Raw genomic sequence first — 26,788 nt, forward strand, 5'->3', positions numbered from 1 at the left:
CTTGCCCGAGTGGCTATCCCACCACATTGCCCAGAGGAGGCATGATTTGTCTGTTCAAACCCGACTCATACATACATACATACATGCATACATTACATACATACTAAAAATTATCATTGTTTGTTAGTAAGCCCATGCCCAAGTGGCTATTAAATCACACTGCCCAGAAGGGGGCGTGACATACATACGTAAATATGCATGCACACACACACACACACACACACATCCATGCATGCACATGGGTGCCGTACATGCCTACCCATGATCCACCATTTCCATAGCCGGAGTAAGCCTCTTGGTCCAAGTTCAGACCATAATGAATAAATAATAACCCAAGAGTCAGTTATATAGTGCTTATTGCTGCTTTAAATGACAGTCCAATCATAAATAGCCATTTCCATTGCAGGAGTAAGCCTCTTGGTTCAAGTTCAGACCATAATGAATAAATAATAACCCAAGAGTCACTTATATAGTGCTTATTGCTGCTTTAAATGACAGTCGAATCATAAATAGCCACACCAATAACCTTGGATTTATTAATATTGAACCTTAGCCACCCATCCAAGCTTGCTTTCCCTAAATCCAAGGGCTCCCCTAACCCTGATGTATTGGTCAATTGTTGTATGTGTGGAAGCCTTGTTCTACCGATCCACCACCCTAAGCTTGATTAAGAAGAAGTTGTTTTAACACATGATTAAGACAGGAGAGAAAAGAAGAGAGAGATAGTTGGTGTCATGTTCTCTTGTATTTAATATGGTACAAAAAGGTGACCGAATGCTTGTACATGGTTAGGTAGGCCCTTGGTCAACCCCTAGGGGTTGACCTCTGGCCCCTTCTACATGCTAACTGCTGAATACTTCTTCATGATGAATGACTGACTTGACTAAATGAATGAGGACTTTATGCTTATATATATTTTGGAGATGTTGGTCCGCTTCTCCCCTAAAAAGAAATCACGGGTGAAGAACGGAGCTGCTGAAATATGCCTTGAATACTCGCCACCGCCTTCTTCAAAATAGTGATCTATTGATGCAATACAGTAATCTCCTTTCGGAGATTAGCCATCTCACTACCCTGATTCCTTAGGGTAGAGACTTGTGCTCAATGTTTTTGCATCTCGCTCGCTGTCGAAATAAGCTTTCTCCACCACAACTATCTCCTCTTCCACCACTGCAAAGCCTCTTTATGGGGGTTCCCACAGGTGGAATCCACCCGGATCAGGCCTTGCCTTTAGCTCAAGTTTAACACTTGGAGGACTCGACAACCTTTGTGTGAAATTGATTGAATATCTTCCTCTTCATCAGAAAACCACAAGAAAATACCTTGAAAAGTCAACAATATTCACAAACATCAAAGACAATTTGGATACACATACCCTCTGCTGTTTCTAATGAGGTCAATTTCTTCCACTGCACTCCACGAGCCACTATTCCTAGTGCTATATTTCGGACCTGGAAATTTAAAGAGATGAATACCCCATGACAAAGTTCCCAATGCTCTCTAGTTCAGCAAGGACCGCACCAAAAAGAAAGGTGGCTTCACTATCATAACTTTTTGGATAATCCATGCAATACCTCATCAAAAACAAGACCGATAAAGTGAAGTGAAAGCAGAAGTGTAAGGACTAGCTCATCCACAGGGACTTTCAAGTATGCTAATGGGGCCAAATACCATCGCAACCCTGCCGCTAAATGTTCGGGCATCGTTGTCGAGAGGCACAAACTCGCACTTTGCAGCACCTGTCCAACATGATACCAATATACCATCCAAGCCATCATTCAAAAAGAAAAATTAACTATCCAGCCTTTGATATCTACAAAAACAAAAGAAACCTTCAACTCACGGTAAAGGATAGGCATGCAGCTGTGATGCCCAATGCTAGGCCCTTCCTGGTGAGTAGAAAGGGGCCAAGCTTCCACACAACATATTTATAGCCCCCAAAGTTTGCAGGTAGGACGGGAAGGCCAGACATTGACGGTGGAGGTGTCCGATTCTGAACGAGCGGAGGGACCCCGTCAGTTCCAAGAGAGACCATTAACAGAAGTAGACCAGAAAAGAATGCCATTCGTCCCAACTGATCCTGTGAGAGAAGAAAATATTGCAACGGAGCTGTTGTTGAAAGATATGTTTGAACTACATAAACTGCTAGCATTCAACTTCATCTCTCTCTCTCTCTCTCTCTCTCTCCTTGATGGTGCTTAAGCATACTTGCCACGTCCTGCGTGGAAGAAACCATATAGTGACAGTTGCCAGGAAAGCCACCAGCCCCAAGCGAACTGCCATGTGGGATCGAGACGGCAGAAACACTAGTGCCAAAAGCCATGCCTGCGGCCAAAATATAGAAAATAAGAGAATAGCATAATAAGAGTCATAGTTATAGCACAACACTCAACTACCAAATTTGGCAGATCTTTAAACTTCTATTGATTGATCTTTCATGTATCTATTACTTAGAACATGTGTTTCTCTCTTACTTATCGATCCTTCTTTGCTGAGCAGAGGAAGTCTAGTACTACAGGCAACTGATGATGGAGCTCATAGTTCAGGCTGAACACCTGGCAATATTTGTATTGCAGCAAGCCAAATTTTAGTTGCAAACAGAATCTAGGTAGGTTTTTTTTCACTGATCAAAACTCAGCATGAGGGGGCTCCCTCAGTAGAGAAAGAGCCTCACAATACACAAGTTTTTGAAGAGTTTGGACCAGAGATTTAAAACGGAAGGAAGTGCCGCTTTTCAAAATTAGCAAGCATTCAAAGCCCGTACTTGGTAGCAACACCAACAAAAGAAATTCAACACAAATAGTCTCTGCATTCACCACATCAGTGAATGACGTGGCTATCGTGCTAGAAGCTTGCATGAAGGGCAGCCTGCAGCACAATCAAGAGTCTATACATCTTCAAATATGCTACCCACACCATCACTGATGCTTGAAGAAGCCCCCATTTCTTGGGTGATATGGAAGCGGCATGGGCTGCAACCTTGCCGAACCAACACCACAACCCAACCTTGCTGAATCAGGCTCGTGTAAAGCAATATTGCTAGTCTAAGCTTGCACCAATCCCGCCAGCAGTAAAATAATGCAAAGTGGGATCTGGAAGTACCTTTCATACACATTTTTCTTGACTGTGCATTGAGGCGTACTTAAATATCTAGATTTAAGTACAGAGTCTGCTGCCGGAGCTAGCCGGAGCGGTTAGCTCACAAGCCACTCTACCCAACAGGTCGTGAGTTTCAAACCCAACATTTTTTTATTTTTATTTTTTTGGATTCAGTACAGAAACCATGAAGGCAAGGACACCAGAAATACCTGCTTGACCCGAGGATCCAAGGAGTGGAGAGGAGTGGGGGGAAAGGAGATGTATTGGGCGATGGGGGCAGAACTAGCACCAGCGATGAGCCTCATGAACTCCTCTCCGAACTCTAAGCGGGGCGTTTTCTTCATCTTCTCAACCAGGACCTTGAGCTTGGCAGCACCACCATCGACAGCAACCGCTGCAATCAACAGTCTCCTACACTTTTTCGCACGCCTCAACCCGAGCTTGGACAGAGTCCGTCCCGCAGATAGGAGGAAAGCACCTTCACAGTGGCCTCTGCTTGACGGCCAAGGACGACAACAAAGAGAGGACGCCGCAGATACCTTCATACCAGTGTTCTCGAGAGGGTGTATGAGCGCTCATGTATAGGTTCCTCTATGGCTTATGTAGGCTAACCCGTCTTTTCACCAAATTCTACCCTCCCGTATATAATTGTAGACTGTAGTGGAACAAATGGCAAAAGTGACACGGGCAGATATATTTGTCCTCGATGGAGTGAATGAAGCCTTTGTCAAAGGTTTGGAATTGGGATTCTCATCATTATATTTTTCAAATCCTAGAGTAATATGAGCCTACCCCTCTCTCTCTCTCTCTCTCTCTCTCTCTCTCTCTCTCTCTCTCTCTCTCTCTTACCGTAGCTCAAAAAAACAAAGCCTTCGTTCCCTGGCATACACATGAGTGCACAGAGTGCTCTCTCCCTTTGACATACCATGTGTCTCTCCTCTCCTCTGTGCTTAAAATAGATAGTATAGAAAAAGATATGAATATAAAAGTCATGAACTTGCACGTTGCTATATATATATATGAGAAATAAGCATAAACACATGTATGTATTCGTAATATCATCAAATAAGTAACAATATCCAACTAAACATGCAAATAACATCATCGATGTATAGCGATCAAAAATTTCAATACAAAAAAAAAACACAAGTAGTAAAAGTAGCGAGAATCAGTCAATCAATCTAGTGATCAATAGAAAAGTGAAGCTTTTGCTTCCTAGAGCCATCAACCCCACATGTAATGCATGACATTGTCGCCCAACATGGTATGCAACCAACGCATCTCCACTACAGTGACCATCAAGTGTGGATGTCTTCTTCGCTTGTGGTCCTACACAAAAAAGAGAGAATAGTATATTGATAAAACATCAATTAAAAATTTTACTTAAAATCTATTAAATAGTTATAGTTAATTTTACTAGACACAAACGAAGATTGAAATAAACCTTTGCCAGGTGCCACAAAAAACTCGTATCGACGAAAGGAGCAACTCCTATATGTAGTGAATAAGGTCCAAGCCTAGTATAGAGTATCTCTCAAAACGACAACACATCTCTTTGTGTCATAGTTAGTGTCACAAACATACTATGTTGTAAATAAGTATACTCCCAACTCCTCATTGGGAACACTAATCCCATATCTCCCAATGCCCTCATCCACAACTCTGACCATCCAAAGAACCTGTAAAATACCTAAATTTGTGGCTTTTTGCATGTGAATTCGTGGCTTTCCGTACATGAATCTCCAATATACATATACATATATACATAAAATAAACGAGGCAACCCCAACACTCTATTGACGATCCCCCCTTCTTTGCATTGGCCCTTGGAGCTCTCCCTGCAAGTCGGCGTTGGCCAGAACAATTACTCATTATCTTCTCATCCATTGGCCAGCCTTGCCTTGTTACACAAGGAGAGCAACATTGGATGTATTGATACCTTCTTAGGTATTGGAGCGATGATCTTTAATGGGGCTCAAATGGGGCGGATAGGGCATGAGATGGCGACATGAATGATACGAGAAAATCTGAAAATGAGGTGAGAGTGGTTAGTAATGAGGCATCTTAAACACTTGGCTATGATCAACCTCAAAGAGAAAATAGCCATGACCATTCTCCGAGGCTATAAGTTTTGGTAAATTTACTCCTCGCCATGTAAGTGTCTAACTCTACATGGTAGATTTGCAAATGTGGTTGAATAGATTATCAGATGCATCTAGTCATGTATTAGAGAGGTAAATGTAGGATCTTATGTATGTAATTTTTGGTTGTTGCAAGGATTGCTGCAAATGACAATGGAAATAAAAGACTATGATGAGTATGGAGATCTCTTTTTAAATTGTTTTCTTTACTAACCAAGATACTTGTTCTCTTGGGGCAACCATTTCAATGTGATTTGTTTAGTGATCGGTCTGGGGTAACCAGGTACTCCCCACCTGGGGCAACCGACTCTAGAAATACTTGGTATAGAGATCGGGGCAATCACCTTCATTAGGTAACCCACCACGGGACGGGGCCAGGGCCTTTCTAGTAGTTACAAGCCTGAGTTAGAAAGGTCTTCCATAGCAAGAAGAGGGTGAAAGGGACACTTCTCATTTTACTATACGAGTGATTTTTCATCACGACGATTGTAAGCTCTAGACTATTTTATGACTCAGTGAGCCAAGGGATTGGAGATGGATGAAACTCGGTACGCCAAGGGTTGATATTACAATTGTTCTTATGATGAATTTGTTTCTATGTGTAGGTTGGCTTGATTGGAAAACAATGTATTCATTAAGGGATAAAGGAACCTGTGCACAAGGATAAATAAATGAGTCATGTTGTAATTTGCATCAATGAAACAATGTGCCTAGTAATTTAGGTAAACCTCATAGACGAATGGTTCTCATCACTGGGAAGCAGATGGTTGGGTGGGTCTAATGAGTCGGGTGTTTCCTTAACAAGACTAGAAACTGAAAAGAGATCCTTGACATATTTTGGTGGGACCCCCAACCCTGCGAAGATTGCTTATAAATCGGATTCGTCCAGGAGAGGCACCGATGAGAGAGCTTTCACAATGGATTGGAATTGATCTTACCGAGTGAGGTGCCTCCTTATCCTTGGTCACAGGATGGGTGGGTATCTTACAGGTGGTATCAGAGCCAAGTTTGTAGCAGTAAGGACTCTTAAATTTATAGTTTTGACTTGATGATTATGGCCTTGTACTAAGGGTGACCACATTTGGCATAGTTTAAAGAGACCTTCAACCATTGGTAGTCATACCATTTGTCTAGCAAGAGGCTTGGGCAAAGTAGTTCTTAGATCATTACCAATCATCCTCAATGACTAGAATGGAAATTTTATTGTCCCCATCTACTCGTTCATGCAAGTAGAATTAAGAACCTAGATGCTAAAATATACATGCTCCAAGTGTCAGAAAAATTTAAGGTTTCAAAATACTTCACATCTTTGGAGTCCTCGTAGTGGATGTGATCTTAGAGGTAAATAGAAAACCAACCCAAGACTATTTTTCACATGATGTCATTAGGGGTCTATAACGATAATCTTGGCATGGATTGGTTAGAAGCAAATAATTCCATTAGGAGTCTATAACAATAATCTTGGCATGGATTGGTTAGAAGCAAATAATGCCAACCTTAATTGAGAGACTAGAAAAGTCTCAAGAAGTAGTAACCTCATGGAGAATTGGTAGATCCAAGCCACAGTTAATAAAAACAGGAAAATTTAAAAAAGCCTTAGGATAAATCAAAGGGTGTTTTTAGTTAAACTCATCAAAATCAATGATGCTACTAAAAAAGAGGGACCTGGACTGAAAACAAGATTTTGAGAATCTCTTCCTAGAAGAGCTTACTCAAATGCCATCCACATAGGGAAATCGACCATAAGATGGGGCTTATTCTCAAGGATCACAATCAGTGGGCTAACGGGCATATAAAATGTAAATGCCTAAGTGCATGAGTGGATAGAACTCAAAGAATAAATCTAACAAATGTTGAAGCAAAGATTCATGAGGCCGAGTGTATCACCTTAGGGAATTCCAACCCTATTTCAGAAGAAAAAGAACACGACCTTCTAGTTATACATTACCTATAGAGGTCTAAATGAACTCACAGTGAAAAAAACAAGTATCCTAGTTCTAGGATTGATGAAACTCTAGACTGACTACATGGAGACAAAGTTATAGGATTGATGAAACTTTAGACTGACTACATGGAGACAAAATTTTTACAAAGATCGATTTAAAGTCTGGTAACTATCAGATTTGAGTCAGAGAGGAAGACATCCCAAAGATAGTGTTTAACTTCATATGTGGGCATTATGAACACACCATGATATCAATTGTGTTGACTGATGCCTTTCAACTTTCAATAGGCTCATACAAGGTATATTCATGAAGAATTTAGACAATCATGCCTTGATGTTCTTTGATGATATTCTTATCTACTCTAAGGATTAGAAAGAGCGTGAAGCCCAAGTTAGAGAAGTTCTAGAAATCCTAAGGGAGCTTTCAAATTAAATACAAATAAGGTAATGATAATGTAGGTGTGCAGATGCATTGAGTAAGAAGTTCTTTGTGACTGCAATCTCTTTGACAAAGGTAACCCTTTGCTTATGGATGCATATTTTACAACTCATGGCCCAAACAACTCACTCTGAGCAAGAGAGGAGGATAATCAAAGATTATACTCTTAGTGATAAATGCTTATTCTATCAACTAAGGATATGCATACTAAAAATTTGAGAGTTAAAAAGTCAAATCCTACATGAAGCTCATGATGCACAATCTGCAAGATATGTGATGATTCAGAATGTTCTACAAAGGAGTTTCTTTTGATGAGATTCGAGAATGATGTAGTTAAGTATGTCACACAATGCCTAACTTGTTAGAAGAGTAAGGTTGAAGGAGTAAAGATGCCAAGTAAGCTGATGTTGAGCGAATTGTTATGCCTTCCCAGAGCACTTCCAAAATTCAACCAGTTAGAATCCTTAGCTCTAAAGAAAGGACTCTCAGAAACAGAGTCATTAGGGAACATCTAGTTTAGTAGAAGGAATTTTGAATAGAATATACCTAGGAAGATGAGTCTAAGTTGTATCAAGATTTTCTGTACCTATTTTCGAGATGAGAACATCTCGATTTCTTTAAGGGGGGGAAGGCTATAAAATACCTAAATTTGTGGCTTTTTGCATGTGAATTCGTGGCTTTCCGCACGTGAATCTCCCATATATATATATATATATAATAAACGAGGTAGCCCCATCACTTTGTCGACTATATATATATATTATATATATATATATATATATATAATAAACGAGGTAGCCCCATCACTTTGTTGACTACCTCCCTTCTATATATATATATATATATATATATATATATATTATATATATATATATATAATAAACGAGGTAGCCCCATCACTTTGTTGACTACCCCCCTTCTTTGTGCTGGCCCATGAATTGGCCCTTGCATGTTCAATGCTGGTTGGAGCCCTCCTTGCAAGTCAGCACCAGTCACAACAATTACTCGTTATCTTCTCCCCCACTGGCCAGCCTCGTCACAATGGACCCTCCTCCCTTGTAGGTCAGCACCAACTGCCATGCTACATCTCGCTCACTCGCTCTGCATCCAATCAGCCACTCCCTTTGTTGGATTCAAGTGAGGTTGACAAAAGTGTTACTTGCCTTGCAAAGTTGATCATCTTAGAAGTGATACATGTTACTGCATTGTAAGAGAGAGAGGTGAGGCCATTGATGAAGAGACCCCATGCCAAAGTCAATGAAAGGCTCCTAGTCTACAAAGCCCATTGGATATTCTATTGTCTTCTATTATGCCAAGTCTCGAGGAAGAGAGCACTTTGATTATAGCAGTGATAGCATGTAGACCATAGACCAAGCATGGAGACGAGTGGTGGGAGATGCTGTTGAAGGGGATGAAGGAAAGTAACATTGGATGTATTGATACCTTCTTAGGTATTGGAGTGGTGATCTTTAATGGGGTTCGAATGGGGCGGATAGGGAATGAGATGGCGACATGAATGATATGAGAAAAATCTGAAAATGAGGTGAGAGTGGTTAGTAATGAGGCATCTTGAACACTTGGCTATGATCAACCTTAGAGAGAGAAAATAGCCATGACCATCCTCCGAGGCTATAAGTTTTGGTAAATCTACTCCTCGCCATGCCTAACTCTAAATAGTAGATTTGAAAATGTGGTTGAATAGGTTGTTTGATGCATCCAGTCATATATTAGAGAGGATAAATGAAGGATCTTATGTACGTAATTTTTGGTTACAAGGATTGCTGCAAATGACAATGGAAATAAAAGACTATGATGAGTATGGAGATATGTTTTTAAATTGTTTTCTTTACTAACCAAGAGACATGTTCTTTACTAACCAAGAGACATGTTCTCTTGGGGCAACCATTCCGATGTGATCTGATCGGTTTGGCGCAATTGGGTACTCCCCACCCACTCTAGAAATACTTAGAATAGAGATCGAGGAAACTGCCTTCATTGGGTAACCCACCACAGGGCGGGGTGAGGGTTCTTTCTAGTAGTTACAAGCCTAAGCTAGAAAGGTCTTCCATAGCAAGAAGAGGGTTAGGGGACACTTCTCATTCTACTATGCGAGTGATTTTTCACCACGACGGTTGTAAGCTCTAGATTGTTTTATTGAAAAGGTCTTCTCCATCGCTAACATGGATCTCTCAAACCCTTTCCCAAATTGCAATAGGGCTGTACCAAACCATGTCCTTCCCTATAGTCACAACTTGCATGTAACCTCCAGAAAACTAGAACCTGTCCACATGAATCCAAAGACATGTTTTCCACATGAAACCAAAGACCTGTATCCGATAAACAAAAGACCTGTATCCCATAACCATAGGCCTGTTTCCTCGATACCAAATTCCTGTTTCCTCTTGGAGATGGATGAAACTTGGGATGCCGAGGGTTGAAATTACAATTGTTCTTATGATGAATTTGTTTCTGTGTGTATGCTGGATTGATTGGAAAACAATGTATTCATTAAGGGATAAAGAAACATGTGCACAAAGATAAATAAATGAATCATGTTGTAACTTGCACCAGTGAAATAATGTGCCTAGTAATTTAGGTAAACCTCATAAATGAACATTTCTAGTCATCACTGGGAAGCGGCGGGTGGCTGGGTGGGCTTGATGAGTCGGGTGTTTCCTTATAAGAGACTAGAAATTGAAAAGAGATCCTTGACGTATTTTGATAGGACCCCCAACCCTGTGAAGATTGATTATAAATTGGATCATCCAGGAGAGGCACCGATGAGATAGCTCTCACAATGGGTTGGAATTGATCTTATCGAGTGAGGTGCCTCCTTATCCCTGGTGAGACAGGATGGGCGAGTATCTTACAAATCCACCACAGGAAAAATCCTAAAACAAAGATGAAATTAAGAAGTGATATAAAGAAACATGCAAATCTTGTAATAATTTCTTATAATTTACGTACCCATCCTTGTGACTATCTAGCATAATCCCAACAACATGTTGATAAGGAAGGGGTGTACACCAAAGAGGTGGCTCTGTAAATAAAGTAAGTTATATAATGTCATGCATTAAGAAAACCATGAATAAATAGCAAAAATTTGGATATAAAATTGTTAACCTTCAACCCTCGCCTCCAACATATCCAAAGTGAATATGATGTTGTACATGCTTGTTCCTAAAACAAAACAAAACTTTTTAGAATATATACATATATATATATAAAAGAAAGAACAAAGATCCATGGAAACTCCTTTTGACATGCATGACATATTTCGGTAGGACTCCCAACCCTATGAAGATTGCTTATAAATCGGATCATCTAGAAGAGGCACCGATGAGATAGCTCTCACAATGGGTTGGAATTGATCTTATATCGAGTGAAGTGCCTCATTATCTCTAGTGACAAGATGGGCGGGTATCTTACAAATCCACCACATGAAAAATCCTAAAACAAAGAAGAAATTAAGAAGTTATACAAAGAAACATGCAAATCTTGTAATAATTTCTTGTAATTTACGCAAGCCATAAATTCTTTCCCATAATGGTATAAGAATCTTGAGTAACTTCAATTCATTATGCATCCAATTTCCAAGGGTATAGGGCTGTCCACAGTGAATTTACAGTAATTTTCAACAAATTAATTCACTGTTCATGACCCTCATCGGACTTCCAAAATGTATCCAACAACCCTTCAAATCCTTCTAATGAGGCGGGTTACCAAGAAGCTTCTTCCTTAGGTAGCCCTCGCTGTTATGGACTACCGTACCTCCAAGAGGGAACTCAATGCATTCATCTAAAGGAAGAGCAATAGTACACAACTGTCGTAGGGCACTTACCAATGCTTCAAACTTGAGTCCCTTGAGGCCTCCAAGCTCACTTGCTAAGCTCCAAACCTCTAGGCTCCACCTCCACGTTGTCACCGCCGCCGTAGAGTCGCTCACACCGTCGCATAAGGCAATCACTCTCTCTCACTCTCCCACACAAGCATGAATCATACAAGCATAGAAGAGGCACAAATGCTAGAATGCTCTCTCTCTCAATCTCTCGCAAGACACAAGGAAGAGCTCTCAATAGCATAAAGGGGGATTGTGTCTTTTCATTATGAGAAAATGCCTTATATACGTTTGGTCCTTATTCACACTTGGGCGTCCAAAACTTACTTAACTAGGCCTTGGGTGGCCAAAATCTCATAATGTATAACTTTTATAATGCCTTTTCATGACACTTATTAATGTCCTTAATTGGAGGAGCATACTTGTTAATCTAAAATGGGATTAACATCCCCTCCTACCTTATTTAGGTTTTGTCCTCATCAGAACCTGTTTACCGAGGTCTAAAGACTTGGTCACCAAACTCATGACAATAGAAGTTTCGGCATGACTGAAGCTTTCTGAGGGTTTGTCTGAATGCTGAGTGTGAACGCTAGAACCCTGTGTCCACCATGTCTTCGAACATGACATGCATGTATGTTGGAAGACACCGTAGACGATGGTAATATAGCATCATACCCCTCTTAGATGGGCCTTGATTCATGTCGAATTGTAGTTGTTCAGCTTCATATCTATCATAGGGCTCTTTGGGTTGAAAAATCAAACATTGGCCATGATTGCTGGGTTTGGGATACGACGCCATGCCTGTATCCAAGTGAGCATTTGTTTCCTTTGCTCCCGTATGTCTATAAAGGTTGCTGGCATGAAGACTGGGAAATTGTAAGACATGGGAGTTGCGTTGCTTGGCCTCCTGAAACTCCAGTGGAGTCCATCTTCTCTTTATTGTTGGTATGTATAATGGGTCAACTCATTGAGTTGGTGGCACGCCCATATAGACTTGGCTGTGTTCTGGAATAGTTAAAAATTCTCTTCTCCATTCCGGCTGTATTCCAAAATTCTCTTCTCCATTCCGACTGTATTCCAAAATCTTCTAGTCTGGGATTTGCATCATCTGTGATGATTGTGGCATAGCCCCCTTGTGTGTGTACTGGGTGAGCATAGCCCCCTCGTGTGTGTACTGTGGGTGAGCATTTCTCCACCTATGAAAGCAATAACTAATCATGAAAGTGACAATTCTGATCTGCAGCAGCAGCAGGTCGGCCAATTGGGGATTGGCTAATTTGGTGTGCCGTGCCACACTAGCCCATATTGTACCCTCTCTAGCCAAGGGGAGTAATTCTTCTAAATTTGGGTGAAGCGCTCGTAGAGGGTATGGTACATAAGGTTGTTTTTTGTTGGTGTGACATCGGTTTAGGCTTCTGGTAGAATCCTTTGAGTTGGCTCAAATGGTTTTACTTGCATATTAGTACTTTGAGCATTAGCTTTGGCTTTAATAGTGGATTGCCAGCTCGAATGAAGCCCTCATATTCTGCACCAGACAATGACTCCAAAACTGTATTATCAGTAAAAGCTTCAATATTGTCTTGGTTAACAGTATAGCGTACCTCCTGAGGTTGCCGTTGGGGAGATGGGTGAGGTGCCAGTATCTCCTAAGGGGCAAGAGGGTTAGTGGGAAAATCTATTTGTGCTGCGGAGTGAAAGTAAAGAATATGTAGTTGGCCTGAGATTTGTTAGTAGGTGGGGCATTAGGATAGGGGTTAAATAGTTTACTAGTAGTGACATTAGAATATACAGGGTAAGTGGAGATGGAAGATGAAGATGATGCCTCTTCCTGACCATGACTTTTGCTGGGGGGTGGGTGGCTAGGTTTGTGAGATTTCATAAACTCTTGAAGGTCAGGGATATCCTTAGGATCTATGGTAGGATATTCAATATGGATATCCTACCATAGATCTATGGTAGGATATTCAACTCTTGAAGGTCAGGGATATCCTTAGGATCTATGGTAGGGTATTCAATATGGATCGCATCAAAAGTGTAGAGTACATTGGTTAACATGGATTCTAAGTGTTTGTAGATATTAGAGTATAGTTTTAGAATTTCGAAAGGGTGATATAATGTAGACTCACATAAGTTTAGATGCTGGTGAGTATTGTAGACTTTGAGCCACCCATGGCTTATAATCCATTGATAGCTTTGTGCTACCACCTCGTAGTTGGCCGGTGTCTTGGAAATGTCATATGGAACAAACAGGTCTAATTTTTTGACACTATTGTCCTGAATTTCAGAGTTTTATAGTACCCGACATCAACTACGAAGGTTTAACACAATAGGATGTAATGGATAAAAGTAGATATCCTGTGGATTAGTTAATACTATATCTCCCGGCAAAATTCCCATTATAATAGTGGGGTCAACATCGCATTCAGTATTCTGCTTAATGAGGGTTAGTTCACCTAGGCCTAGGTCCTAAGCCAGATTTATATCGTATTGAAGTAAGGAGAGGGTCAGTGTAGACAAAAACAGAGTGAGAGTTTGAGGAGGGACCCGAGGAGGGGTTACTGGAAACTCACCTATCTTCGAGGCTCGCTCAAGGAGTAGGCGCATTTCATCTGTAGGCTCTTGCAATTGACTGCGGTCCTGTATTGCCAATTGGCATTCCACCTCTTATAGACGAGAATCATTGGTGCTAAGGAGGTTGGATATTGCGGTTTCACATCCATTCTTGCAGCATCCAACTCCTCAAATCTCCGGGTTGCTTCTTCTGGGGCACGTCTGGCTGTAGCCTCTCTTTCTTGAGCTTCTGTGATTTTTTGAAGTCTTTCTGCTGCCTGCTTCCGACTATCTTGGTGAAGTATAACATAAATTGGCTGATGTAGATCGAAAGGTGTGCCAATGATGCCCATGTTGATGAAGATCTCTCGATGAAGCCTATGAAATAGAAGTAGAGGATGACACCCCATCTCTAAAGGAGACCAACTCCACCAAGATCCCAAATCAAGATTGGGAAGTCAACTAGCTTCCAAAAATGAAATGCCTAGATCCCATACAAATGATCTAAGAGTAGGTGGTCTAGATAAATCATAAGATAAAAAAAGTTAACCTGCTAATAAAACTAATGAAGAAACTATTGCCAAATGATAATCATGGTCCTAGATTATTCCAAATCCCAATTGGAATAATCCAAATGAAAGTGGCAAGAGCAAGGCTCGAGTAAAGGTCATAGATGTGTAAGTGCATAAGCCCTAATAAGTGTAAAATTCTTTTATATAAAATACATGGTTTTTATTTTAAATTTTATTATAAATAAAGGAGGTGGTGGACCAGCACCGACCACCACTCCCCCCTCGTCTGGAAACAGAGCAATCCCCACCACCTTCGCTCCCCCGTTGCCCTTGCCACGCACTCGCCACTTTTCGCTAGCGTACTCACCACTCTTTCGCCCAGCCACCCCCTCGCCAACCAACCCCCCCTCACCATTCACTCGCGCCAACCAACCCCCCCGCCCTCACCGCCCTCGCCACCACCACTCACCCCTTCTCTCTTGGCTCTCGCCACCTCCCTTGCTAGCTAACCCTCTCTTACGCTCCCTTGCTAGCGAATCCCTCGCCAACTAACCCCCTCCCTCACCATTCACGCGCCAATAAATCCCCTCACCACCCTCTGCTTCACTCTCTCGTAGCTCCTCACCTCCTATACTCCCCCTCCATCCCTAATTCCCTCACCTACTCGTGTACTTCCCCTCCTAGGACTTTGTGTCTTAGTCTCCTTCTCTCTCTCTCAATCTCTAGTCCCTCTCCGAGTCTCCTCTCCATCCACCTCTCTTGTTTTCCCGTTCCCATATTTCTCTCAACAATCATTCAAGGTCTTTCTCCATTCCTTCCATTTTTCACTACTAGCATAAAGAAAATAACTACAACTTGATATTATGCATATAAAGTCTAGTGGTTAAAGAATAAATTGAGAGATTGGAGATTTTATATCCAAGAGGTTCTCATTATATTCTACCTAAGAGAGGATTTCCCTCGACTCCCAAGCCATGTGAATTACTTCCCACAGCAACTAGAAAAGGTTCAACCATGACAAAGAATAATGGCTCATGGAGGACGTGGGGGCGTTCGAGGGTAGTTGACTGTGACGAGGATACAATCAAACCTCAAATGTCTCCCAAGGAAGTGGAGGACCAACTCACCTTCCGATAACTGCAAATATTGGACCTCCACCTCGTCGTGTAAGTGGGACCAATCCTAGTAGTTTCTGATTAATAAAAGGGATTGTCTACTACATTTAACTAATGAATTTTTGTTCAAATAGAAAAGGTTATTTCTCTCATGTGCGTATGTTTGTTGCATGATTGCTACATGTCATGTGAAAGCAAGATTTCGATAAGACTGGTAATATATTCTAAAGTTGTTGTTGTAAGATTAAATCAAGGGACATGTTCTCTTGGGAATAACCATTCTGAAGTGATCGATTTGGGGAAACTGGGTATCCTCTCACCCAAGGCAACCAACTCTTGAGTATTTACGGAGTTGGAGAAACTACTTATGATGGTTAACCTACCACAAAGCAAGGCGAGGGTTCCTCATTGTAGACCCAAGCTTGATAGGCTTCATGTTAGTGTAGCTGAGTGAGGGGACATTTCATCTTACTAATATGTGCTAATTTATCACCACGACGGTTACAATGCCTAGACTGTATGTAACTCGGTGCGCCGAGGGATGTTTTTTTAAGATTGTGTTGTTGTAATTCAATTTTATAATTATATATGTATTGTTTTAAAAATAATTTGTTTGGCACTAAGGGATAAAGGAACCCGTGAAGGGAATTAAATTAAGGAATTCTATTATGTGATGCATCTGTACCAACAAATGTGCTTAGTAATTAAAAACCTCATAGTTGATTGTATCTCGAATCTAAAAAGTGGGTGATAGGGTGGACCCAATTAGTTGCTTACTTTCCAAAGCAAAAAATATAGATAAACATTAGGTAAGACTCCCAAGACCATGAACGTATTCGTATATCGGGTAGTCATGAATTGGCTCCTGATTAGGCAATCTTCATAAGAAATCTTGGGGTGTTACTTACCAATGAGATCCCTCTCTACCTCGAAGGAAGGCAATCTTCATAAGAAATCTTGGGGTGTTACTTACCAATGAGATCCCTCTCTACCTCGAAGGAAGGATACAGGAGGTATCTTACAAGTCGTATATCAGAGTCATGCTAGAAGAAGAAAATAATAATCATAATCAATTGAGACTATTGAATTACACGTACGATCCCATACAAGAATCGATCGAACAGTAAAAATACTCAAATTGAATTTCGACCACTTAGCAAATCAAAGCAATCGACAAACGTAGACCTTGGGCGAGTCACTTTTTAGACTTCTATCGATAGGAAGCATCAAGGATGAGGTTTCTACAATTTCCCTCTACTCTTGAATGTATATTTACTAGTAGATTGGAACTTACAGATGTCGAGTTGTGCATCCTTCAGATTTTAGAGAATCTTGGAGAACTAAAATACTTTGTATTTTATGGGACTCTTTTCCCAGATCAAATTGTCATTGCAAATGGGGAGCCTTGTTACACATCCCAACATATCTATCAAATCACTCGATTCATCTCTAAGAGAAGAATTTATTGTTGTGGTAGATTTTACCTAGGATTCTCAGGGATCACTGATTCCACAAAAATCTATGCCTTGGATCTTACCAAACAACCTCCCAAGTTTGTTCTAGGGATAAACAATCTTCAATAAAGTATTGTAAATCAACACATAACCTTGTTCACAAAATGTAATAAAAAGTGAATATTATCTTTTTCACCTCTTTGGGATTCCTTACATTGGCATTAAAGCATGTTCTCTCTTTTCACGGCCAACTGGATGACAAAGTTGAAAGGAAAATCTTGCTTAAGCAAATGTAACCCTCTTCCTTCTCAGGAGAAGAAAAATATGTGGCTAAAGATGCAAAATCATGGGATAGAGTCCATGACAGGCTAGGTGGTTGCAGGATCAGGGTGCCTAGTTTTGTCCACTCAAGCACCCTATAAACAGTAAGAAAAGCAGGCATTTGTTTACGTTTAGCGGCTAATCTCTCCTACTTAACGAAGGAATCTCCTTTCAAGTTATTTTGTTGGAACATCACATGCAAGGGAGTTGTCAAGGAAAGGTACTTGCTCTTAGACTTTGAAACCCTAAAGATAAATGAGTTCTATACCTTAACCCAAAAGAATTCATCAATGGATGCCTACTACTCCCAGTTTGTTAAACTCAAGAAGTATGCTCCAACTATGACCTTAGCTCAATCCATTAGCTGATTGTGCAAGGCTTAAACCATTCCCTCAACCATCGGCTAGAATCCATGTGGCCGACCAACCTTCATAATGTAGTTTTTTGAGCTAAACCTCTAGAAGAAGAACTAAAGGATAAAAATAGCAACAACTTTAGGAAGATACCTTACCCCGAATCACCCAATTCAAGGCAACCCTCTGAATTACCCTTTAACTGTCCAATCAAAATTCATGACCACTCTTGCCTCGCCGAAAGACCCTAAAAAATGACCTAGCACGGTGAAGTGGATTATGCTACAATTGCCATCAACCAGGTCATCGCCGTGTTGAATGCCCCTATCCACACAAGGCTCTTAACCTTTTCAAATTGCCTCCCCCCAAACTTTCCTAGGAACCCTCAAGCTAATCCTAGGGGAAGAGCTGCTTCCATTCAACAACCCGATCAAGTAAGAAATGGAGTTCAAAGCCCCAAAGGTAGATATCATGAACGAGGTCATGGAAGAGGAAGAGTTACTATATGATCCAAGATGAAGAAGAAACCCTTGAAGATGAAGAGGAAGTTAGAACCCAAGTTCATGCTGCTGTGCGGCGATAGAGCACCAAAGTGAAAATCGATAATTTTTAGTGATCCAAACACCAGCATCTCATCATGGTAAACATTTTAAATTGCTGATTGATTCATTTCTTTTACCAAAGTGCATTAGACAATTAGGTCTTAATAGAAAACCATCCAAGAAAATGGTCATTGAGCTAGCTAGGCAAGGAAGTAATTTCCCATCACACCATAGGGGATCTAGAGTTTGATCTCGATTGGTAAACCAACCAACTGCTACTTCCATGTAATGGCCATAGGAATTTATGATGGTATTCTTGGAATGGATTGGCTAAAACAAAAAAAAGGCCACTATCCACTGCTAGATTGGGCAAATCTCATTCAAGGATGCCAAAAACGAAGAAGTCGTAGGTTTAGGGAGGACTACTAGTAGACCCAACTTACAGCTAGTAAAGGGTAGTAATGTTATGGAAATGAGAATTGTTGAATTAATTATGGAATTATTTGATATTTTTTGTGATATTTATGGTACGCTCATTTGCCACACGGTCATACTAGCTACGCGCAATTCACCAATTTTCCAACTAAGGCAGCACATTCATTTAGTGTATATTCGCCGATTGAGGTAACACATTTATTTAGTACCGATTCGCCGTGACTGATTAGTGCCAATTCACTGATTGAGGTAGCACATTGATTTAGTGCCGATTCGTCGACTGAGGCAGCACATTGATTTAGTGTCGATTTGCCGACTCCTGAGGCAGCACGTTAGCATGAGGTTGGCCACCCTTGCTTTTCTTTATTTCACACAACTGAGGACAATTTCTTTTTAACCCCATGGTATGTTATGGAAATGAGAATTGTTGAATTAATTATAGAATTATTTGATATTTTATGTGATATTTATGGTATGCTCATTTGCCGCATGATCATGACTGGCTACGTGCGAGAGCATGGTCATGACTGGCTACGTGCGAGAGCATAGTCATGACTGGCTACGTGCGAGAGCATGGTCGTGATTTGCCGCACGGTCGTGATATTGATGGTATGCTCATTTGCCGCAGGTCGTGAGACTGGCTACGTGCGAGAGCATGGTCGTGAGACTGGCTACGTGCGAGAGCATGGTCGTGACTGGCTACGTGCGAGAGCATGGTCATGAGACTGGCTACGTGCGAGAGCATGGTTGTGATTGGCTACGTGCGAGAGCATGGAGGAGTGGGTGGTTACATCGTGTTGGGTGGATAAGCGAGATTTAATGTGTCGTGTTTTTGGTCGTGACTGGCTACGTGCGAGAGCATGGAGCACTGGTCGCATCGTGTTGGGTGGATAAGCGAGATTTAATGTGGCTACGTGCGAGAGCATGGAGCAGTGGGTGGTCGCATCGTGTTGGGCGGATAAGCGAGATTTAATTTGCCGCATGGTCGTGACTGGCTACATGCAAGAGTATGGAGCAGTGGTCGCATCGTGTTGGGCGGATAAGTGAGATTTAATGTGTCGTGTTTTTGGTGAGCATATCAATGCACAAAGTAGCGTGGGTGTGATGGCTTTTGGCCAGTGCGCGGCCATCATATTTTGATGTGCAAGGATGGTTGCCCGCCCATAGTTTCATTTAATTAAATTGCTACAATTTTAATGTAAAGAGACAAGCTTGGAGACCAAGTTAATTTTTGATATTAATGTCCCAAAGTGGAATGTATCAAGCTATATTTGTGAGCACTTGCTTTTTGCTAATACATAAATACATGCATGAGGAAGCGTGCTCACTCATGCATGGGGGGAGATTGAACCCACTCTCTTTCTCGTGCATAGTTGCTATATTTATCTCCTTCTTGTTTATTTACAAAGCCTGAAGCTATGGTTATGGAGGTCTATGTACAGCAAGTAAGTTACTAAAGGGTCTCAGAAAAATCAAAAGTCGCTTTAGCAAAGCCCAACAAGGTAGAGAAAGATGCTATAGGGAGTGAACCTAATTGGCTAGATGATTACAAAGATCATTTTCCATAGGAACTTACCCAGATGCCTCCACAAAGGGAAACCGACCATGAGATTGAGCATATTCATGGAGCTCAACCGGTGGAAAAAAGGGCATATAAAATGTCAATCCCAGAATCGATAGAACTCAAGGAACAACTCCGCCTGATATTAGAACAAAGATTCATCAGGCTGATTGCATCACCTTGGGGAGCCGAGGGGGAGTCCCAGTCCTATTTGAGAAGAAGAAGGATAGAACTTTAGTAATGGTTATGCATTGACTATAGGGGCCTAAATAAACTCACCGCCGTGAAGAATAAGTATCCAATAAAGGCATGGATTTAGGGCTGATATTGGCACTTCAACTTTGGGCAAATCTTTAAGTGGAGTTGCTTATCACATGGGTCCTCCTAGATTCCCAACCGTCTATGGAAGGGGTGGAAGAGGAAATTTGAGATTTGATAACCCTTTTTCTCGACCTCCACATGGTGATGGAAAGCAAGTTGATGCAAAAGCATTTGACAAGAGCAAGGTTATATTAATAACTTGAAGGAAAAGGGTTTATACTTCAAGTGTGGTGACAAATGGAACAAGGATCATTGGAAGGTTTGTAAGGCCAAGAAGATGACCCTAAGTACGATTCTCACACCTTGCCATGAAGACATTAAGGAAGATGTGGATGAGTATGAGGAGTACTTTGATGATGCCAACAATGAAGTTGAGAATGTAGACAAGGATGGTGAATTTCCCTTCTATCCGGGTGGATTAAAGGAGGGAGATGTTGACTATGATGATGGGTTACCAATGTCTATGCGTGCTTATCAATCATGAAAAAGACAATATGGCTACCCTATGCAATATCTCAAGTGATTCCTATGTTGGTTAAAAAAGAGCCAATACATTAAGGTTGAAGGCATGCATTAATGGAAGGGTGGCACATGCTTTGATTGATAGTGGAAGGGTGGCACATGCTTTGATTGATAGTGGAAGCACACATAGCTTTATCAACACCAAATCCTTGTGCAGTCTCAAATTACAACCCATAGATTTTTCTTTATGGCATGAGGTTCAAGTAGTTAATGGATCAAAGATGGATTGCACAATGGTATGCAAGGATATGAGGTTGATTCTCACAAATGATTATACTTGCAAGGCTAATTTACTTGTATTGGATATGGGTCCCATTGACATTGTTTTGGGATGCGATTGGTTGGCAACTCTTGGGTTGTTTCACATGAATTTATAGCAAGGGTATATGACTTTTATGCATAGAAACCATGAGGTTACATTGATTGGAACTCATGTGCCAATCATCAAGATGATCAATGCCACATAACTCAAGAGGAAGCTAAAGAAGATGGGATGCATATATGTTTTATAGCTTTGCCAAAAAAGAAGAAGGCAATGAACAAAAGGGCAAAGCTATGCTTAAAGGTATGAATGAATTGTTGAAGGAGTATGAGGATGTGTTCCAAATGCCAAAGTGCTGGCCGCCAAAAAAAGGAGGTGGATCATGGGATAGAGCTTAAATTGCATACCAAGCCTGTCAGTAGCAAGCCACCTTGTAGATTGTCAAAAGTGGAGAAGGATGAAGTGGCAAAGTAAGTGCACAATCTTATGGACATGGCATGGATTACTCATAGCCAATCACCTTTTGCATCATCCGTACTCTTGGTCAAGAAGAAGGATGGCAGTTTTCACATGTGCATGGATTATAGGGACTCGAATAAATCTACAAGCAAGAATAGATTTCCCATTCCATGAATTGATGACTTGCTTGATGACTTGAAAGGTGCATGTTTCTAAACAAGATTGATTTGAGAACGGGCTATCACCAATTGAGAATCAAGGAAGGTGATGAGTACAAAATGGCATTTTGGATTGAGAGAGGTCTCTATCATTATTTGGTCATGCTATTTGGGTTTTGCAATGTGCCAGCAACATTTCAAGGTTTAATGAACAAGTTTCTTGGACCTTTCCTCTACAAATGGGTGCTTGTATTCTTTGATGATATCTTGATATATAGCAAAGGGGAGAAGGAGCACTTGATGCATGTAAGTGCTATTTTAGATGCTTTAATAGCCAACAACTTATATGCAAATGAGAGCAAATGTACCTTTATGGCACAAAAGGTTGAGTATCTTGGACACATAATGAGCAAAGAAGGCATTATGGTGGACCCTAAGAAGGTTGAGTGTGTTAAGAATTAGCCCACACCTACAAATACCACTCAATTAAGGGGATTCTTGGGCTTTTCATCATTCTATAAGAGGTTCGTTTAAGAGGTATGCTCATATTGCCGCACCTCTCACCGTGACAAGCTTAAGATAGAGGATTTCTTTTGGGATGCTATAGCCGATAAGAGCTCAAGGAGATGCTCATAGCAGCCCCTATACTTGTATGCCCGGACTTCTCGAAGCCATTTGTGGTTCAAGCCAATGTATGTGGAAGAGGCATTGGGGCTATTTTGTTCCAAGAACATGGAGTGATCGCTTTTTTGAGAGTCGAAAGCTTGATGAGAAGGAAATGGTTATGCATGTCTGTGATCAAGAGATGTTGGCAATACTTCATATAATAAAGAAGTGGCATCATTACTTGTATGGGAGTCATTTCTATGTAAAGATTGATCATAGAGTGCTTCAATACTTCTTGTCTCAACCTACACTCTCTCCCAAGCAAACATTAGGGAAAATGTGGACTCATTTTTGGGCCCTCTAAGAAATGTGGACTCATTTTTGGGCCCTCTAAGAAATGCCAAGTCATCATTCTATTATAAAAAGGGGGATCGTGGGATAACTCTATACATAGTACCTCAAAACTATATCATGTAACATATCATTTTTGGAAAGATCTTGAATGAGAGGATTCTAACACGCCAACCTCCGACATATTTTGAGTTTTTATGCTTAAGTTATGGCCTCCCCACCAAAAAGTAACCTCAAAAGTTCCATAACGGAAGCCTCACCCTCATTGGTCCTTATGGAATATTCCCTAGAATCTCAAAGAGCTTAAAAGGCCCAAAAGTGAGTCCAAATTTTCCCTAATGGAAGGTGGGTGGCTACATTGCAAAATTATGACTTCGAGATCTCTTACATGAAATGGAAAGAGAATGTTATGGGCGGATGCATTATCACGCATATGGGCATGTAGATGCATGGCAATATTATCAGAGGTTCATAAAGAATGAATTTTCGATATGTAAGAAGAGTACATATTGGATGAGGAAGTGACACCATTGTGGCAAAAATTACAGCAAGGATCCCATGATAATTTGCTACATTTTGAACTTCGTAATGGACTCATCTACTATAAAGGCAAAGTCTACCTTGTGCTGCCTACATCAAGCTACAAGAAGAGGGTGTTAGAAGAGATGCATTCTTCTCCATTATTGGGGCACATGGGGCTATTTTTAAGACCTTTGAGAAGGTGCAAAATAGTTTTTATTGGTAAGGAATGTGGAAGGATGTGTATACTTTTGTGATAAGTTGCTTGCCTTGTCTCAACAAAAAAAGGATCCCATGCATAAGCCCAGTGGTTTGCTTTAGTCTTTGCCTATTCCCGATGGCAAATAGACACACATCTCCATGGATTTCATCATGGGGATTCCTCATACAAGGAGGGGATGGGATAGTATATATGTGGTGGTAGACCGCTTGACAACAGTGGCACATTTAATTCCTTCCAAGGTCAAATTTTTAGCATCTATGGTTGCAAAATAGTTTGTGGATCATGTGTTCAAGTTGCATGGAGTTCCACAACAAATTGTTAATGACCAAGATGTGAAGTTTATGAATTCATTTTGGAGGACATTGTTTGAGATCATGGGGACTGTTTTAACACCTAGCACCGCCTATCACCCCAAAATCGATGGACAAACCGAGAGGGTGAACAAGTGGGTGGAAACTTACTTAAGGCACTATTGCCATGATACGCATGGTGTTTGGGATGAGTGGTTTCTGCTTGCCAAGTTTGCTCATAATAGCACGCATCATGAAAGCATTGGCATGTCACCTTTTGAGGCACTTTATGGGTACAAAGTGAATATGCCAATGATGGTTCAAAAGCAAAAGGGGTGAATCCTAATGCAAAAGAGGAGATGGAAAAGTTAGATGCACTCTTGTAACAATGCAAAGCTAATATGAAGCAAGCTCAAGAAAGGATGAGACATTATGCTAATGCTCATCGCAGGCCATTGGAGTTTATGGAAGGTGATTGTGTATTCTTGATGATTCCCAAGACAAGATATGGTTCTCTCAAGGACACTACAAATACCAAGCTAGCTCATCGCTCTACTATGGGCCATACAAGATGGTGAGGCATGTTGATGAAGTTGCTTTGGCACTTCCATCAAACTCAAAGATTCATGATGTGTTCCATGTATCACATCTCAAAGCTTACCTTGGGTCGGAGGTATTTGTGCAAGATGAATTTCCTCTAGTGAATGAGAGGAGGGAATGATTGAGTATGTGCCAGAAGCAATTTTGGGTACAAGAGAAAGAGTCCTTCGCAACTGTACACATTAGTGGAGTACTTGGTCACATGGCGAGCGTTAATCCCATTTTGGATTAACAAGTATACTCCTCCAATTGAGGACATTAATAAGTGTCATGAAAAGGCACTATAAAAGTTGTACATTATGAGATATTGGCCATCCAAGGCCTAGTTAAGTAAGTTTTGGGCACCCAAGTGTGAATAAGGGCAAAATGTATATAAGGCATTTTCTCACAATGAAAAGACACAATCCCCCTTTGTGTTATTGAGAGCTCTTCCTTGTGTCTTAAGAGAGATTGAGAGAGAGAGCATTCTAGAATTTGTGCCTCTTCTATGCTTGTATGATTCATTCTAGAATTTGTGCCTAGTTAAGTAAGTTTTGGGCGCCCAAGTGTGAATAAGGGCAAAATGTATATAAGGCATTTTCTCATAATGAAAAGACACAATCCCCCTTTGTGCTATTGAGAGCTCTTCCTTGTGTCTTGAGAGAGATTGAGAGAGAGAGCATTCTAGAATTTGTGCCTCTTCTATGCTTGTATGATTCATGCTTATGTGGGAGAGTGAAAGAGAGGGATTGCCTTATGCGACGGTGTGAGCAACTCTACGGTGACAGTGTGGAGGTGGAGCTTAACAAGTGAGCTTGGAGGCCTCAAGGGACTCAAGTTCGAAGCATTGGTAAGTGACCTATGATAGTTGTGTACTATTGCTCTTCCTTTAGGTGAATGCATTGAGTTCCCTCTTGGAGGTATGGTAGCCCATAACATTTTTGGCGCCGCTGCCGGGGAAACACCTTTGTTTCTTCCTTCCTCTTGGAGTTTCAGCTCCCATTGCATAAGACTCATGATTGCCTTTGCATTCTGGTAGTGCATTGTGTAGGAAATGAATGGATAAGATTTGTGTGGAAGTATAAAATTGTGAGAAATTATTTGTGTTTGTTGTGTATGTGTGTGGTGGAGTGGTCTTAGAATAGAGCTTCACTGTTTTTTCTAGTTAATTTTTATATTTGCAACTGGTATCTTGACGACTTGGGTTTCCCTTATGTGTTTTAGGGATCTTTCTGCCAGAGGTGGTGGAACCTCCTCTGTAGTATCGGTTGGCCTTAGTCTATCTTCTACCCATTCCTTCATGTCTGTCCATAGGGTTGGTGAACTGCATAGCAGTTTCCCTAATGGCATTTGTGTACAGGCATGGACAATACAGCCATGAGACTTCCTATGTCTTTGGGTTCTGTGGAGATTAAGGATTCTCCCCAGGTGTGTGTCTCGTATTCATCCCTAGGGAAGGAATGGATGGACTCACCTATCGCACTTTCCTCAAACATCCTGGACATTATGTTTGCTTGAGATCCCTCTTCTGTTTCTTCTGGAATTGCAGTTGGCACACACTCAAATCCATTTCCCTTGTTGGCTCGTTTCTTGGATACATTATATCCTTGATCTGGTTGGCCCTTGGCTTGACTTCATGAAGTCGTTTGACATTCTTCTACTAAGTCTCTGGCATCCTCAAACTTTCTTATCTCTTCGTCAAAATTTGGGTACTTATCGACTCCTTTAGGGGTTGATGGTCTCCCCTTTGCTCCTCTAGGTCAGGCTCTTTGTGGTTGATCCCTTGATCCCCTTCTTCTCTCAATTGGGTGGATCCAGTGTCGATCGTATCTTCTTTGGATCCATCTTGGATTGTGACCCTGGTGTCACCCTTACCCAGTTTTTTCACTCTTCTCCTACAGCCAGTTCTAGAAATGGTTGCATTTGCTCGGTTCTTCCCCTGGTCTTCTAGTTGGGACACTGGGCTCGTGTCAGGACATTAAGTGGTGTGATATTTCTAGGCTGCACACTAATCATTCGGATGTTGGCCTGATTAGAAGTAGAAGTCAAACCACTTGCGTGGTATAGACAATCCTTGATCAAATGATCAATACCACATTTAGGACAAGTGAGTACTGGCATGTCATTATGCAAAGCAGTCAATTGTTGGGGTTGGTGCATATGAACCACATTCTTGTTTGGGCACTCAACAAT

At 41.1% G+C, this 26,788-nt stretch overlaps 1 protein-coding gene across 1 annotated transcript; it reads right to left on the reverse strand.

Annotated features, from left to right (window-relative positions):
• Window positions 1-265: 265 nt before the first annotated feature.
• Window positions 266-3,741, reverse strand: LOC147633827 (protein ABCI12, chloroplastic-like). The gene is made up of 6 exons (XM_086804881.1): window positions 3,309-3,741; window positions 2,209-2,325; window positions 1,844-2,080; window positions 1,575-1,739; window positions 1,376-1,451; window positions 266-1,295 (listed from the first exon to the last, which is right to left on the reverse strand). Exons 1-6 carry the CDS (start codon window positions 3,642-3,644, stop codon window positions 1,231-1,233), a joined length of 996 nt encoding a protein of 331 aa, XP_086661007.1. The 5' UTR covers window positions 3,645-3,741; the 3' UTR covers window positions 266-1,230.
• Between the last annotated feature and the right edge of the window lie 23,047 nt (window positions 3,742-26,788).

This window comes from Cibotium barometz, chromosome 11 (genome assembly GCF_041138505.1).
Source record: "Cibotium barometz isolate CiBa-2024 chromosome 11, ASM4113850v1, whole genome shotgun sequence".
Lineage (NCBI taxonomy): Eukaryota > Viridiplantae > Streptophyta > Polypodiopsida > Cyatheales > Cibotiaceae > Cibotium > Cibotium barometz.